Consider the following 16710-nt stretch of genomic DNA (forward strand, 5'->3'; position numbering starts at 1 on the left):
TGGGCCTGGGTCAGCTTTTGCCAGTTCTGTTTAGACTTGACAAACGACCAACGGGTTATTCAGTTTGGACTTGGAGTAGGTTAAATCCGATCAATGTCCTAGCCTTCGAGTAACCTTAGTTTTGGTTTCATTTTTAAGATTGGACAAAATTACATGTACTTCGTAATATAAAGATAAATAAATAATTGAGACACCCGCTACTCAAAAGAGCATAGAAATTGCTTTAATACATCCCTCTTCTCACTTTTCACATAAAGATGCATGAAAGAGGAAGAAAGAACCAACTACTATAACACAGGAAAAATAAGAATGTGAAGCATATGAGGAAGATAGAAACTAGACAAAATGGATCTTATAGAACATTTATGTTTTCTTCTAACTTTAAATCATGTTTAGGTATTTAAAATGTAAGGTCGTTTTACACCAATTTAGTGTAAACCTGCCATACACAAGAATTTGTATTGATACTCTATCTAAACTCGACTTTTACAGGTTATCTATCCTCTTGATTGGTCGATATACAAAAAGAGAGCTCGATTAATTATCACAATTGACGATCATTAATCATCATCTTATCGAGCATTTAACATTGTAACTGTAACTTGATTAACAGTAAAAGATTCATCATACTTATTACTAGAAGAAGAACTAGTTTCATTAGGGTTCGATCCCATGCAAAATCCAGGAAGCTTAGGTTGAGCCAAAATTGCTGATTCACAGCTCAACATTGGTACTACTGATCCCATTGTTGGCCTATCTTCTGGTCTTTCTTGCACACATAGGAGACCGACTTGAATACATCTTAGTACCTCGCTTGTCGAGTATTTATCTCCTATCGACTTGTCTAGCATTTCCGTTCCTTTCCCTTCTCTCCATTGCTTCCATGACTGCATGTAAAAAATAAAGTTCATGTTCTTATAAGAAAATATGTCATAATTCTTATTATGCTTTTTTTGGTTGTTAAGGGAGCCACAGCCCACGAGGGCGAATATGATGCTGACGAGGTTTGAACTCAGGTCATGAATACCACCACTCATGAGTCATCACTTTACCAGTTAAGTTAGCTGACATCTGCATTTTACTTGTTCTGCTTAGGCTGCGTATATTTGACCTTCTTACCTCAACAGATATGAAAAAATTAATTCAGCCCGAATGACCTAATCAAATTAACCGAATTTAACCCCCTAGTAGATTCTAAGCCACAATGACCCCAACCTGAAATAACCAGACTCAAAGACTCTTGACCCGTCTGATAAGTATAAATGAGGTGACTTTTTTTGTTCTCAAGGAAAATAAGGTATGATAATGTACTTACAAATCCAAGAAGGTTTAGCTCATGATCTGAATTGTAAAATCCTCTGTTCTTTATCCCACTTAGTATCTCTAAGACTAGTACACCGAAGCTAAACACATCCGATTTGATGGAGTAAAGTCCGTCCATGGCGTACTCAGGAGCCATATATCCGCTGCATAAAAAGAAGAAATTAATCGCCATTTAACATTAACTATCATGGAATCATCTAAGCATTTGAGATTCAGTTGATAACATAGATTGATAATGTTACTTACTACGTTCCGACTACTCTTCTTGTATTTCCTTCAGTTTCATCTCCTCCGAAAATCCTAGCCATCCCAAAATCCGATATCTTCGGGTTCATATCCCCATCGAGCAAAATATTGCTTGCTTTCAAATCTCGATGGATAATTCTATATCTCGAGTCTTGGTGAAGATATAATAGCCCTCTAGCAATCCCGCTTATGATGTTGAACCGGGTTTGCCAGTCGAGTAACGAGCATTTATCTTTATCTGCGCAAAATAAAGCAAAATGACTCGTAACTCATCTACCCTTTTCGAGACAATATTCAATGAAACTACTGAAGACTACGGGAACTCACTGAACAAAATTGAATCAAGGCTTCTGTTTTCGAGGTACTCGTAGATAAGCATCTTCTCATCGAGCTCAACACAACAACCAAGTAATCGAACAAGGTTTCTGTGTTGAAGTTTAGCAATCAGTCGAACTTCGTTTTTGAATTCTTCTGCTCCTTGGCCTGAATCCTTAGACAGTCTCTTAACTGCAACTTCTTGCCCATCCAACATCACACCCTGCAATTCATGGTGCATGAATCTCAAGCACTTGGAAACAAATAATGTTTTTACAAAATATAGTCGAGTTTGACACCATGACACGCACCTAGACCTGTCAAACGCGTCGCGCGGGTCGGGCCAAATACGGGTCGGGTCATACGGGGCACGGGTCGGGTTAGGGTCGGAATACGGGTCAGGAAATAATTTATAACGCCTTTTTTAACGATTTTTTTAAATTAAAAAAATATTTTTTTAAAATGTTAAAACATATTTAAAATTAATATTTTCATCATATTCAATCCTCTCTTTAATATTTTCATCAAATACGGGTCGGGCTAGATATGGGTCGGGTCATACGGGTCACGGGTCGGGTTTAGGGTCAGAATACGGGTCAAGAATTAATTTATAACGCCTTTTTTTAATTAAAAAAAATATTTTTTTAAAATGTTCATATTTAAAATTAATATTTTCATCATATTCAATGTTTACATTAATTATATTGACATAATTATTAAAATAAAGTTTTTTTTTTTAAATTATTTTATTATTAAATATTATAAAACTTATATAAAATTGACTTTTTTTTTATTGTGTTTGTAATTTTAAGTAATAAAAATAATTAATTTTTAATTAATTTTGCAAATATAATATATAAATATTAATATTTTAATAAAAATTTTGATTTACCTCTGAGGCTCTGACCCAACGAGTCTCGACCCTAAAATAACGGGTCATTTTGGGTTTGGGTCAAACGGGTTTTGACCCTGAAAAACGGAGTTTTGGGTGTCGGGTCCGAATTTGACAGGTCTACGCGCACCCGTTAGACCCTTATAGTTGAGTCCGATTAACAAAGATGGTAATTCTACTAAAAACGCAAAATGAAAGAAGTAACGACGTGAACAATGTACCTTATAGACGTGGCCAAAACCGCCTTGTCCGAGCTTATTAGCATCACTGAAGTTGTCTGTGGCAATAGCCATAGTATATAAATCAAACAAAGGCAACTCGAGATCATCTGCATTGGTTGGTTCCCCTGTATTTTCTCTCTTGCTAGTGATTATCTGTCCGCTTAACAGGATTTCCTGGCTTCTTTCAGCTGCACCACCCCTTGAGACTAAGGACACATAACAAAAATATGTCAAAAACTCGAAAAGACTACAACAACTTAGAATATGCATCAATGTGTACAGTAAACTTTAGTAGTGTACCTCTAGGGTCCGATTTTCTTTTATTTTTTCGCTTCCATATGATCAATGTTGCTAGTCCGGCTAGAATTATCGCGGCTAAAATAGCAATTCCGACACCCATTTCAACTTTCTTCGCTTTGTTAGAACCATTTGAGGCTGAACCTGGTATTTTATGAATAAAATGAGTTCAATGCTGATGACAAGGGTCATCGAACCCTGTACTTTAATCATTTATTTCGAAAAAAAATACTTCGTAGTACTTAAATAAACATCTCTAAGAAATAAGATTAGTGTTAGCTAGGGACCTAAACTAGTAAAACATTCGAAAGTTTTAGTTAAAATTTCTGAGACTCCGTCACACTTTGCTTTAACTTATTTAGGCTCAGTTTTAACTTAGAGCCGAGCTCGAATTTTTATTTGTGGGTCATCACAAACCCATCGGGCTCATATAAGTATATAACTACTCAAAATATGATTCAGTCTTGTAATCATAATCTTATCATAAAACCGTCTCAGATGATCACTAATAACGCCGATGTTATTACAATCCCCCCTAGGCCCTAGCCATTCAAACACATCTCCAATATGTGGAAGAGAAGTGTACAGAAAATTGTAGGCCTATTTTGTTGAAAATTAAGTACACAACTACACATGAGTTGGACGTAAATTGACTAATTAAAACAAGAAGCTGCTATCAAAAATTTAGACAGACATGAAACATGCAATGTTTTTTTTTTTCTTTTTTTCTTTTAGTTATTGCATGAAACGGTCTTATATTGTGATAGTGCTCTATTATATAAAATAAAAACTCGTTTATTTGCATTAAATGGACATTTTTCTTACTAAAATGGACTGTTTCACGGTATGAGACCGTCTTACCCTATAATCTGTGTTTTTGCAAATGCATGAGGACCAAATAATTAGTTACCTAATAAATCCCATCTAATCAATGATTGACTCATTTTTCATTATATTTTGCGGAACACACACGTTTGTTGTTATGTACGTAATTATATTAACCATTAATCAATAATCACACACTACTTGTCTATTTTCGCCATCATTTTAGATTAAAAGTTACGAGCTAGGCGGCTAGGCGATGTCCCAACCGATGTGAGGAAGACATATGCAATGTCGAATAATTTCACTGTGATATTAAGGTATAATATCATTAATTGAATCTAGATCACATAAACTGTTTTTTAAATGAGTTCGAGTTTTCAAGTTTAAATTTAGGCATTTTAAGTATTGTTACTTAAATTTCAGTACAAATGCGGCCTTGGACTGGGCACGAGTCCATGTCACTTTGAATTTCTCTGCCTAAGACAAGCAGGCTAGCAAATTTAGAACAGGTTAATGAATCAAGTCTTTGTAAACTTTTGAAAATGGCTTATCTATACACTAAACTAATTTTGCAGGTCGAATTCAATGAACAAGATAACTCATAAACAGCTCTTAATAATAGTGTTATATGAGTTAACACCATTAGTAGCTCAAATTAGTGTCCTTATTATAAAGGATCCTAACCCTCAAAAGTCTTAATAATGTCAATTATGGACAGCAAAAGTAGTATGCCTCTAATTGAGGAGGTATTAAAGCCATCCAATTGTATTATCTTTATTGGCTTCAAAAAGTGATTTCACAATCATCTTTTGCGCCTATTCTAGATAAGCCATTACAAAGATATTTTCAAATTGATGTAATTGATTTTGTCTCTTATACTAATTATGAACTTATGAGTCATCTAATTCATTAACTCAAGTTTTAATATTTGATGACAAATGTTGCAAAAATAATTATTACATACTTTGTTTAGTTTAGCTCAATTCAGCTTGATCATATTCATTTAAATAAAATAGTTATTATCAATGATAATTTCATGTACTGTATTATACATTTCATGCCTATAACTCTACAAGGCTACAAGTATTTCTTTTCATAGCGATGTGGTGTGGTATGAGAATTATTATGAAGCATATTCATATTGGTTATCCTGGGAAAATGAATCCGGTTTACAACAATAACTCTTCTTATGCAATTTTAAATGAGAATCTATTATAATAATAACTCGAATTTTAAAAATGACGATTTATCACATACTCATAAGTCCTAACGTCCTCTTTTTCTCAATCTTTTAACCCAAAAAACGTTTTCTGATGTGAAAGGACTTAGAAGAGCGATTTTGATGCTGGCTAGGTTTAAACTCAGGTCATAAATACCGCATCTCATAACTTTACCAACTAAACTAATTACCTACTTTTAAGTTTTAAACCTATAACTTGAAAACAAAGGTGCAACTAACTAGCCTAGTCAAACAAGCATATGATTATTTAGAGTTTAAATATTCCTTAAGAGGCTTTCATTTTCAAACAGATAGAAGATAATATACTATGATAATGTTCTTAAGAATTTTTTTAATCATCTAATAAAAGTATAACACATCGGCAGCCACGTCATCTTATTCATGGAGTTCCACAACTAAAATGAAATAATATACAAGAATATTTGTGATATAATCACATATTTATAATAAAGTTTTTGTGAGATTAGCTGAACGACTAATGCCTTAATTGCATAGGTCGTATTCATGCACAAACTACATGATTCTCATATCCAAAATTCTATATATAATAAGCATGCTGAAGAGCTTATATTTACGTTTACTTTATTTTGTAAGAAGAAAATATAGTAGGACAGTAGACATAAACTATTGAGTAAGACAAAGAGAACAAAAATGTAATGAATAGAAATATAACATACCTAAATCAGAAGCTGATAATCGGATATATAACGTCTGTCCACCTTCAACATAATCCCGCATATCAGTCAAATCATCGGTCCAAATAACACAACCTGACCCAACCCCTTTAATGAACACCGAATTAGCATAAGCTGTACAACTACAATTTCTCTTACACATATCCCTACATTGGTCGAGATTCAAACTATTATCAACATACGCAGTTGTCGTCTCAGGTAACTTCATATTATCCAACGGTAAAAATCCGTCACTCTCACAATCCAATTTAGTTTCCCTAACACACCCACCTGACCCGTCTCGCAACCCCCAAGCTCCAGGGTCCTTAGGTTCGAACCCTTGTGGACATTGACAATCAAACAATGCACTAACATTACACACTCCGTAGGGCCCACAAGCACGATAATAATCACACGGGTCCTTTCTAGCGTACCAAAAATTACTCCATTGGTTAGTCTTTGGGACCCACGTCCACCTTTGTAACACACCTTGATTAGTTACCACTAATCTTGATTTTACCTTACTATTCGAAGGTAACTGAAATGTATAGTAAACCTCATCCGGACTAGTAAAAAATGTAAAATTAAATCCCCCGTTACTTGATTTCATTTCGGGTACTCCACTAAACCGTTGCCCGACCCACGGACCACTCCGATAAATAATTTGATTCCCGTCCCTTAAATAAATTTCCGGGTCACCATGATAATCCAAATTAAAACTATAATTCCCGGTACCAGGGTCATCCTGACTCTGCCACGACCTCAAAACCCGGTCAATACCCAATTTAAAATCCCACCCGAGTTTTTGACCCGCAATGAGAGTATCGGTCGGGTTATCAAAACTCTCCCAAATAAAATTACCCGGGTTCGAATCCTCCTCCTCTCTAATAACCAAATTACCCGAATCCAAAAGCTGTAAAACCGGATTTCTCCCATTTCCTTTGATAGTTTGCCATATAATTCTTGACCCATCAACAATTTCAAGATTTGAACTATTACCAAGTTTAAAAATACTTGAATTATTAAATGAAGGATTATCTCTATTTGCAACCCAAACTATAACATTTTGTTTTGGTATATCTTTATACCAAATTCCTATATAATATCTTATGGGATTTCCTCTATTAAAAAAACCCAATTCAAATTTCCCACCTTTTGAAATTAATGTTTGGTTAATTGTGAGAAAATCTGATGTTGTTAGTGTGTCAATTGATGTGACAAAAACAGGGGAAAAACAGAGGATTATTAATGAAATTATTGTTATTTTCATTATTTTAAAAATGTATTTCTTATTTTTTTATTTTGTGTGTTTTTGTATGTTTTTTTTTTTGGGATTTTAGTGTGATAAAATGTGGGAAATTATTGGTGGGAGTTGGAGGAAGAGGAGCTACATTTTTTGAAGAAGAATTTGAGTTTGTATTGCTTTATGAATGAAGGAAGAAGGGGAGAAAATTTAGTGCGTGTGGTCCATGACTAGATTGTTTACTTTAGTTAATTAAGACTACTTTTGAAGTTTTGTTGATCTTTAGTTTCTTATGTCATCCTAGGTAGCACCAAAACGAACCTTATTACGACACTTTTACAAGACGAGGATACGTGATATGACATCCCGTGAAATTTAGGGACACTTTTACACGCTATTTAAATTTAATTAAAAAACATATTTTATGGTTATAAATAACGTATGATTTTATTTTTGTAATGTATTTGATTCTAAATTTAATGTATTTGATACTAAATTTAGATAACTGAAGGTAAATTCGACCTTAACTATAACTAATTTTAATTTCGGACCCAAACCAATCTTCTAGTCAATCTCTTTTGAGAATTTATTCCTCGTGTAAAACTATAACATGATTAGGCGTGTGTCCGACAAGTGTCGGGTATCCGGGTGTCGGACACGGTGTCGGACACGGGACGGCTAGTTAGGAGGAGTGTCCGTGCTACCTAGATGTCATCTCATTCTCTACCAATCTTTCCATTTTTAATCCGGCACAAATTCTTATTTTAGACGAGTATATCAGACTAAAAAATAAAACGGGTCAAATAGTTAGATGAGACAAAGAGTAGAATGTCTGCTTTGAGAATGATACAAAGCTTGTTTCATCTAACAAAGATGAATTAGTATTTGACCCGTTTAAATCTAAGACAAATATACCGTGTTAAGAGATATCAACTGTTTATATTCAGTTAAAACTCATTTATAAATAAAACGGCTCATTGTGACTCACTTCACTTTTACTAACTAAACTAGATTTATGGGAAGTTTTATTTCTCATGATTTAAGAGAGCAACCAAATAACCTTTAAACTAAACAAAATGAGATGAATGGAAACAAAAATGAACCGAACTGAATAATGAAAACAAAATGAACTTATGTGAACCAAAAAGAAATTGAATCCAAATAACACGTTCTAAATTATTTATGTTTCCTTTTTTATAATGAAGTATATGCTGTTTGATGCAATTTTTTAGCAAAAGTAACCGAGTTATCTGAAAATAGTTTCTTTGTAATGCTAATGCATGGACATGTGTTTTTATATCGGCTCTTTTTATATTGTAAGTGTACTTATCCTATAACGGATTGAAATATTTTTAAGGGAGTGATTATGATTATTCACAAATTCTCACTTGTGACGGACACTATCCGTCACAAGTGAGTGACGGGTCACTTCTCTCTCACACAAATGCAAGTGGGAGGGCAAGTGGGGCGAAAATGGAGTGCCCACTTGCCTCCCACTTGCATTTATGTGAGAGGGAGGTGACCCGTCACTCACTTATGACGGATAGTGTCCGTCACAAGTGAGACTAACTGATGATTATTTGTTTTGATAAAGAAGTCTGGACCTACCAATCTACCATCACGATTCACGAACAATCAATAAGGAGGAAAAGAAAAGAAAAGAAAAGAAAAGAATAGAAACACCCGTCAATTGAGGTGGAACCGTGGAAATAGTTTTGAACTTTGAGGATGGGTTTGTAGACTTTGTACTTTGTGTAACTCAAGGTGAAGGCTCTCTTCTTTTGAACTGAAACGGACCTAATCTGAATTGAACTGAATTTATAGGATCTGAACTAAACTGAACTGAACTTATAGGATCTCGAATCGAATCGAACTTATTGGATCTCGAATCAACTTATTGGATCTCGAATCGAATCAACTCATAGAATCAAATCGAACTAAACTTATAGGATCTTAACTGAGCTTATAGGATCTTAACTAAACTCACCCGATCCAAATTTAAATTAACTTAAATTAATTTAACTTAAATATTATTATTATTATTATTATTATTATTATTATTGTTTTTTGTTGTTATTATTATTTTTCTTGTTCTTGTTGCTATTTTTATTTTATTTTTTTATAAAACCGCAACTTTTATTATTATTATTATTATTATTATTATTATTATTATTATTATTATTATTATTATTATTATAAAAACGCAAACTTTTATTAAGATTAAACAAAAAATTTACAAGAAATTAGTGGGCATAGAGAACACTGATAAGAAAATATAGTCTAAAACACAAGGTAAGATAATAATATTTTTCCGCTTTATATACATTAGTTTGTTCATACATTATACTACGGTTACATTAAGATAAAAAATAATGAGAAGTGTGATAATTTTGTTTTAAAAATAATAATGTATATATGTATCGAATAATTAATAATGTCAAATGTTTCTGCGTTGGTTTTAAAAATAATACTCTGTATATAACTTTTCTAAACTGAATTTATAGGATCTGAACTTATACGATCTGAACTGAACTTATAGGATCTGAACTGAACGGAACTCATAGAATCTGAACTGAACTGAACTTATAAGATCTGAACTGAACTTATGGGTTGTTTGGTTGCCTTCTAAAATCATAGGAATTGGAAAATCATGGGAAATAGGTAAATGAAGGTTTATTGTTTGCCCAATTCATGGGAAGTAGAACTTTCTATGGAACTTCAATTCTTACATAATGTAGGAAGTCACTTACCTAGCTCTCCTAGGTAAGTGAGAGTTCCCACATGAATTCAAGTTCCCACATCCAACCAAACAAGATTTCTACAATTCACATGATTTTCAACTTCACATGAATTTAATCTTCCCGGGAATTCTATCTTCGTATGGTGGACCAAACGACTCCTTATAGTATCTAAACTGAACTGAACTTATAGGATCTGAACTGAACTTATAGTATCTAAACTGAACTGAACTTATAGGATCTGATCTAAACTGAACTGAACTTATAGGATCTGAACTGAACTTAAATTAAGTGACTTTAAGTCCAAAAGAACAGGGCCGAAGTAAGTCAATTGTCATAGATAACATGTCCACAAAAGAACCTTGTGTGTTTTGTTAGTTTAACTACATTTTTACCCACAAGTTCTTGTTTGTGGCGCTTCATAAACAAATGTCGCCTTATAATTAGTTGAAATAATGCTAAAAAAGAAGGTGTTTTTGAGTTACCAAAAATTACTTTTCGCTACTAGCAAGAATAGCTCATTTTTACCATTGACATTCACATAATGCATTAATTTAAGACAACGTTTAACCATTCATACATATATTAGAAATTTATCATTGAATATATTATTTTGTAAAGTCTTTTTTTAGAATTATGAATATTAAGGTTTAAGTTACATCGTGTATATTTCTTATAAATTTGACAAAGTATTTTGCCAAACTGAATAAACAAAATGAGAGATTAACTTAAAAATAAGAACAACGAATATTAAAAGGGGTAATATAGAATCCGTGAATAAAATATCATTATTTTCGTACTTTTTTTTTTCTTCTCATTTCATTTTGCATGGTTTCCAATATTGTTGTTTTGATCATGTATTTTCCCCATCCTTATGTTATTTATTCTTGTTAAAAATATTATATTCTAAAAGAGTTTAGAGTAATGAATAAGAATATATTATTGTTAGTTATCAAATTTTTATAATCCTCGATATATTATTCAACAAGTTTTTTACATTTGGCACAAAAAAAAAGAAAAAGAAAAATAAGCATTAGATAATCATCTCAATTAAAAATCTAAGGTGATGGTTGAAATCCAATAATAGGTTATTTTACCTTAATACACCCTTCAAGCGAACGTTTATAACCTTTTTCAAAGCTTGTAGGTTTGAAACGTGGAAAATGCACAGGTCTGTCCTACTTAAGGAGTACTCCGTAATCCGCACCTAACCTTTTTTCCTCATGGAAAAAGTCTAATTCAACATTGGCATGTCATGAATGATTTATTTTGGTCCTTGGATTCACCATGCCAAAGAGTCCATCTCTGTTTTTTCCATAGAAGAGTCCAATTTGATAGTGTTAGTGTGGGTTGTTTAGAACAGTCTTTGCCCAAATGTAGTACAAAGACTTTAAAATCAATGGCATCAAGAAATGAGAAGACTTGGATAAGTCATGCCACATGCCCAATGTTTTTCCAATTTGTCATTTAGGTCATAAATAGTGGTACAAACACATCATTGGCTTGTAGACTCTCTCACAAGATTCTCCAATAATTTCTAAATAATTTTTTATATGAAGAAAGTCACAACTCACAAGGACAATTTTGATATTGACGGGATTTGAACCTAGGTCATTTGTATCACTTCTCATGACTTTATCAACTAAGCTAATTGATATATGCAGGACCAGGGGAAATTTTCATGATAGTGAGACGTGAGTATGTGATTGCAGGATTAGGGCTCGTTTTTTTAGATTTAAAACTATCTCAAGTAAGTAGATCTTGTATGCGATTGTCGTATGGTACCACAAAGAATGACCATTTTATCATAAAACGAACTCTTTTTCAGGCGTCGCACTATATAACAGTCGCAAAGGATATTTTGTGATTTAAAGTGGACTTTATTCATATTGTATTCGAGAATTACATCGAAGTGAACTAAACTGTAATATTTTATTCCGAACAAAATTATAAGAATCGAAGTGAACTAAACCAAGGTGTAAAAGAACCTTAAATAACTAAAATAAACTTAAGATACTAGAATGAATAAAGTGAAATTCACATAAATCCAAATGAACAAAGTCTTACTCAAGCTAGTATGAAGTCTTCTATGGTGGAGCCTAACAGTAAAAATACTGAAAACTCGTGCTTAAATAGGACCTTTTATTTAAATATAGTAAAAAATTATTTCATGTTAAAGGTAATTAACTGGCTGAAACATTCAAACTTGTCCATTGGGGAGTGGGGACTAGAGAAACAAGGGACAAGAAAAGTATATGTAGTCTGTAACTCTGTACTATATAATGTGGCTGCTAGAAAAGTCACTCTTGTAAGCCGATTTTACACTAAAATAATTGTAAAACGGATTTAAATATAAACTTATTAGTAGGTAAAAGTAATTACTAAAAAAATTCGTTTTACAATAAATTTATACGGAGTATAAAACTGTGTTACACAAGTTTTTTGCAGTTTGTGAAAATGTATTAAAAGGTCAAATATTTCACAACTTACAAGTAATCAGGTATGTGTATGTACACAAATTCTTATTTCAGACGGGAAATATCCTGCCAGAAATAAGACGTACTAAATATAACCTTTTTACGATAAAATGTTACCATTATTTTCAGGGTAAAAATTGACAACTTTAGTTATAACATTTTGTCATTAAATGATTACATTCTATTAAAAAATTTGTAACATTTAATCCCTCTTATTTCAGACCGTCTTATTAAAAAATTGGTAACAGTTGCCACTTCTAGATTTCGTTTGTCACGTGTTCGACACTTTTAACATGATATAACACGATAATTTAGACAAAAGGCTCGACACGTTATTATAAAAAGTTGCACTCAACACTCGGACACCATGTGGCTGATGTTCAAAAGAGCTTGATGCACTTTTCTTCTGTAAGATTTATCTGAAAAATTATTGTTCATATACTATTTAACATCTAAGGTGAACACAAATTATTTACAAGGGTAATTAAGTAACTGCGCACATAGATTCTAAATTTCTAACCAATGTATATGGCACACGCTAGCGAGCGCTAAGAGCAGTCATGGAATCATAGTTTACTGAACAATCTTCGAGGCAATTTAGGAGAATTTCATCCTTAAAGCGAACTCTGTGTTGTGTAAAACCAGGTTGCTTCGGAATTGGAAGAGTTTTGGCATCATCGACATCAAGCATGGAAATCAATGCGGGAACATCTGGCCTGTCCTCGGGAAATTCTTGGACACATAGTAGTCCTACTTGAATGCACTTAAAAAGCTGCACTTTAGAGCGTTGGTCGAGAATTGTAGGATCGATCAATGAGAGCATGTTGTTTTCGTTCCACATTTTCCATGCCTGAGAACAATTTAGAGCGTGTAAGCTACTTAGGAATCTTAATCCAACATACTCCGTATAAGTTATGACAGGTGCAGTAAGGTTTGCAGTTTGCTAGACCTGGCATAGGTACAGCTGACCCATAGTTGGCTTGAACTTGGCTAGATTCAATATTGATCCGACTCAAAACAAAGCAACCCAAACATGACCGACTGGACTCTAATAACCCCGACCAAAAACAACACTCCCTGAACATATCTGAACCTGACCGGAATCAAAGTGCATTAAAGACCTGAAATGGTGCTAGTTGAACTTACTCGACTCAACTGACTCCTTTTACCAGGTCTAATTTTACCCAAATTTTTCACTTCAGTATATTAAAGTGAATGATGAACAGGGATTCACTGAAACTTACATATGTTAGGAGGTTAAGAGACTCCTGAGCTAATTTTTGGTTCCGCCTGCCACTGACAATTTCCAGTAGCAATACTCCGAGACTGAATACATCTGATTTCTCAGAAAATTGCCCTTCCATTGCATATTCTGGAGACATATAACCACTGCACATGCAAGTTAAGGCACGTAAATTTCACGACTTTAGGTGCATAGTCTAACAATGGCGCACATTATCATAAGGGTGAAGTGATGAGATACTTACTAGGTTCCAACGACTCGTAATGTGTTTGCTTGATCTTGTTTACTACCAAAAATCCTTGCCAACCCAAAGTCTGAAATCTTTGGATTGAGTTCTTCATCTAACAGAATGTTGCTTGGCTTTAGATCTCGGTGTATAATCCTTAATCTAGAATCTCTATGAAGATAAAGTAAGCCTCGACAAATTCCTTTGATGATGTTAAACCGCTTTTGCCAGTCTAACAGTTTACATTGTTGTGGATCTGCATATAACAGTGGTACACATCTGAATATCAACCAAGTCCGAAAAATGTTTGAAGGTCAATGCGACTGCATGTTAAGAACTTAAGACGCTCTAAAGTCGCATTATAATTAACTTCATTACCAAAGAGAAGTGCATCCAAGCTTTTATTTGGCATGAGCTCATACACCAACAGTTTTTCTTCCCCTTCTACAGAGCATCCCAACAATCTTACAAGGTTTTTGTGCTGAAGTTTTGAGATCACCATTACTTCGTTCATAAATTCCTGTTGCCCTTGTCCCGACACACTTGAAAGCCTCTTAACTGCAATATCCTGCCCATCTTCCCATTTTCCCTAGAAATTGATAAATATTTAACCTCATCATGTTAGAGAGCAGCAGGAACAACACGAACATTACCCTAGTCCAAAAGTAAGACATACCTTATACACCGGGCCAAAACCCCCTTGGCCGAGCTTGTTCATTTCCGAAAAGTTGTCAGTTGCATCTGCTAACTTTGTGAACTCAAACAATGGCAAATCCTGAAAATCATTACTACAACCTGCTGCGCCAAAAATGTTTTGCCATTCAGTCTCTTTAGGCGGTGGTGTAGCTCTCTTTCCTGCCAAATAACCGTACAGAGTTGGTTATGACAAATTTTACAGACTGTGCAAGTACTGGCATTTGGCGTATACAATGTTACCATTTTTGTGAGCCATCCGCTTCCACAGGAAGAATGCTGCTATAGATACAAATAATGCACCAAAAATCACACAGACAGCTGTAATTATTTTCTTTTTGCCACTTTCACCTGCAAAGCAGCGGAAATATATAAAAGGGAGCATTTGTAAATCTTTTACCCAAATCAGTACACGAACAGCTGTAGAATTCAAAAATGGGCAGTTTTGATAATGACGGGTTTACCCTAGATTTACCAGCTAAACTAGCTCACATCTACATATACTGATCTTGTTAATACAAAGTTCAATAATACATATGAAATGATTGGTAGATCGACAAATCATGTGTAGATGCGCACCTGGTAGTTCTGAATTCGCCAAACGAATGAAAAGATCAGCACCATCCTCAGAGTACTGTTGTAGGTCAATGAGGCTTGCATTCCATAACATGCATCCAACACCAGTATAATATGAATAAGCTAAACATGAACAGTCCCCAATGCAATTTCCCTGACAATCATCTGCACTCGCTAGAATCCAGCGAGCATAATCTGGTACTTTAATCTGCTTCATATGCAAAAACTTGTCTTGTTTGCTTCCTGGAGCATTGCATTGTAGCTCTGTTCTCCGAACACACCCATCAGTCCAATTTCCTTTCCTCCATTCATCAACATTTTCCGGTGTAAACCCTCTCAAACATTCACAAATCGGTTCTTTCAAAGAATCACAAACAGCATATTTGCCACATTTGCTGTAAACATCACACTCAGTGTACAAAGACTGCCGGGCACTTTCCCAAGAACTGCTATTGTCATTCCAAATCCTTCCTAACAGAATCCCATCATAAGTCAGAACATACCTTTCCCAAAACGATTTATCCGCCGGTTCAAATGAGAAGTCCACTGTGCCATCATGATCATCAACATTAAATCCAGAGGAGACCTCAGAGTCAGAGAAAGGTATTCCAATAAATCTATACCCATTCCAAGGACCCGTACGCCAATAGGGTTTATCATCAGAAACAATGAAGAATTCAGTCAGATCCCGTGGAAGACTAGCAATGCGAAAGCGACCACTTGATGGATCATTATTACTCTTCCATGACTGAATGTTTGTTTTAGTATCATGCAAACTTTTATTAAAGGTCAGCTTTGTTCCTGACAAAAATGAATCTGTGGGATTGTCGAAACTCTGCCAAATCCTGATATTACTATCCTGCACAGACAAAATAAGGTTACCAGTGTCTAGCAGCTGAACTACTGAACTATTTGCCTTAGAAGATGTATTTGATGACCAATAAACCTTATCCTCGGCGTCCATCACTTGAAGATCCCCGTCATCCGAGATTTTGAAGACGGCAGATGAGTCTTTTACTGGACTGTCTCTGTTAGCTACCCAAAAAACCTCCAAAGAATTCTCAGAATTCAACTTGTTATTAAACCATATGCCAAGATACCGACTTGTCGAGTTAGTTGGACTGAAGAACCCGAGCTGGAAAATAGCATTGCTAGAGACCAATGTTTCCGGGTCCTTCACAAATTGAGGGAATGTAAAAGAATTGGATGCAGTTGAACCAAACTCAACATCGAACCATGAAATTAACAGAAATATGTAAATAGCAGCTTTGAGATGATGCATTGAGAACTTGGAAAATGAAAATTTTAGCTCATGAACACATTAGCATTTAAGTATATTAGTATATACTCAGTCAAAAAATTATAAAATATGCAACACTTGTAGTTAATTACTCCAAGTTGAAGACTAAATCGTTTACTTTCAAGAACATTGAATATATTAGTCAAAGCATGTCACTTCTGACTTAAAGACATATTTATAT

General features: G+C 34.2%; 2 protein-coding genes across 3 annotated transcripts; both read right to left on the bottom strand.

The window, feature by feature from the left end:
- Positions 1–519: 519 nt before the first annotated feature.
- On the bottom strand, positions 520–7475 carry LOC141596011 (receptor-like serine/threonine-protein kinase SD1-8). Its single transcript, XM_074416002.1, has 7 exons — positions 6037–7475; positions 3298–3438; positions 2998–3203; positions 1897–2107; positions 1570–1807; positions 1316–1466; positions 520–887 (listed from the first exon to the last, which is right to left on the bottom strand). The coding sequence occupies exons 1-7, from the start codon at positions 7301–7303 to the stop codon at positions 573–575; spliced, it is 2529 nt and encodes an 842-aa protein (XP_074272103.1). The 5' UTR covers positions 7304–7475; the 3' UTR covers positions 520–572.
- Positions 7476–12865: 5390 nt separating this feature from the next.
- Positions 12866–16629, bottom strand: LOC141596012 (G-type lectin S-receptor-like serine/threonine-protein kinase At1g11300). 2 transcript variants are annotated; one of them, XM_074416004.1, is made up of 8 exons: positions 16176–16629; positions 15233–16088; positions 14897–15004; positions 14637–14815; positions 14339–14549; positions 13979–14216; positions 13736–13880; positions 12866–13341 (listed from the first exon to the last, which is right to left on the bottom strand). In XM_074416004.1, the coding sequence occupies exons 1-8, from the start codon at positions 16509–16511 to the stop codon at positions 13030–13032; spliced, it is 2385 nt and encodes a 794-aa protein (XP_074272105.1). In that variant the 5' UTR covers positions 16512–16629; the 3' UTR covers positions 12866–13029. The 2 variants fall into 2 exon arrangements, with proteins under 2 accessions (XP_074272105.1, XP_074272104.1); XM_074416003.1 differs by having other exon boundaries at positions 15233–16629.
- Between the last annotated feature and the right edge of the window lie 81 nt (positions 16630–16710).

Source organism: Silene latifolia, chromosome 8, assembly GCF_048544455.1.
Source record: "Silene latifolia isolate original U9 population chromosome 8, ASM4854445v1, whole genome shotgun sequence".
Classification (NCBI taxonomy): Eukaryota; Viridiplantae; Streptophyta; class Magnoliopsida; order Caryophyllales; family Caryophyllaceae; genus Silene; species Silene latifolia.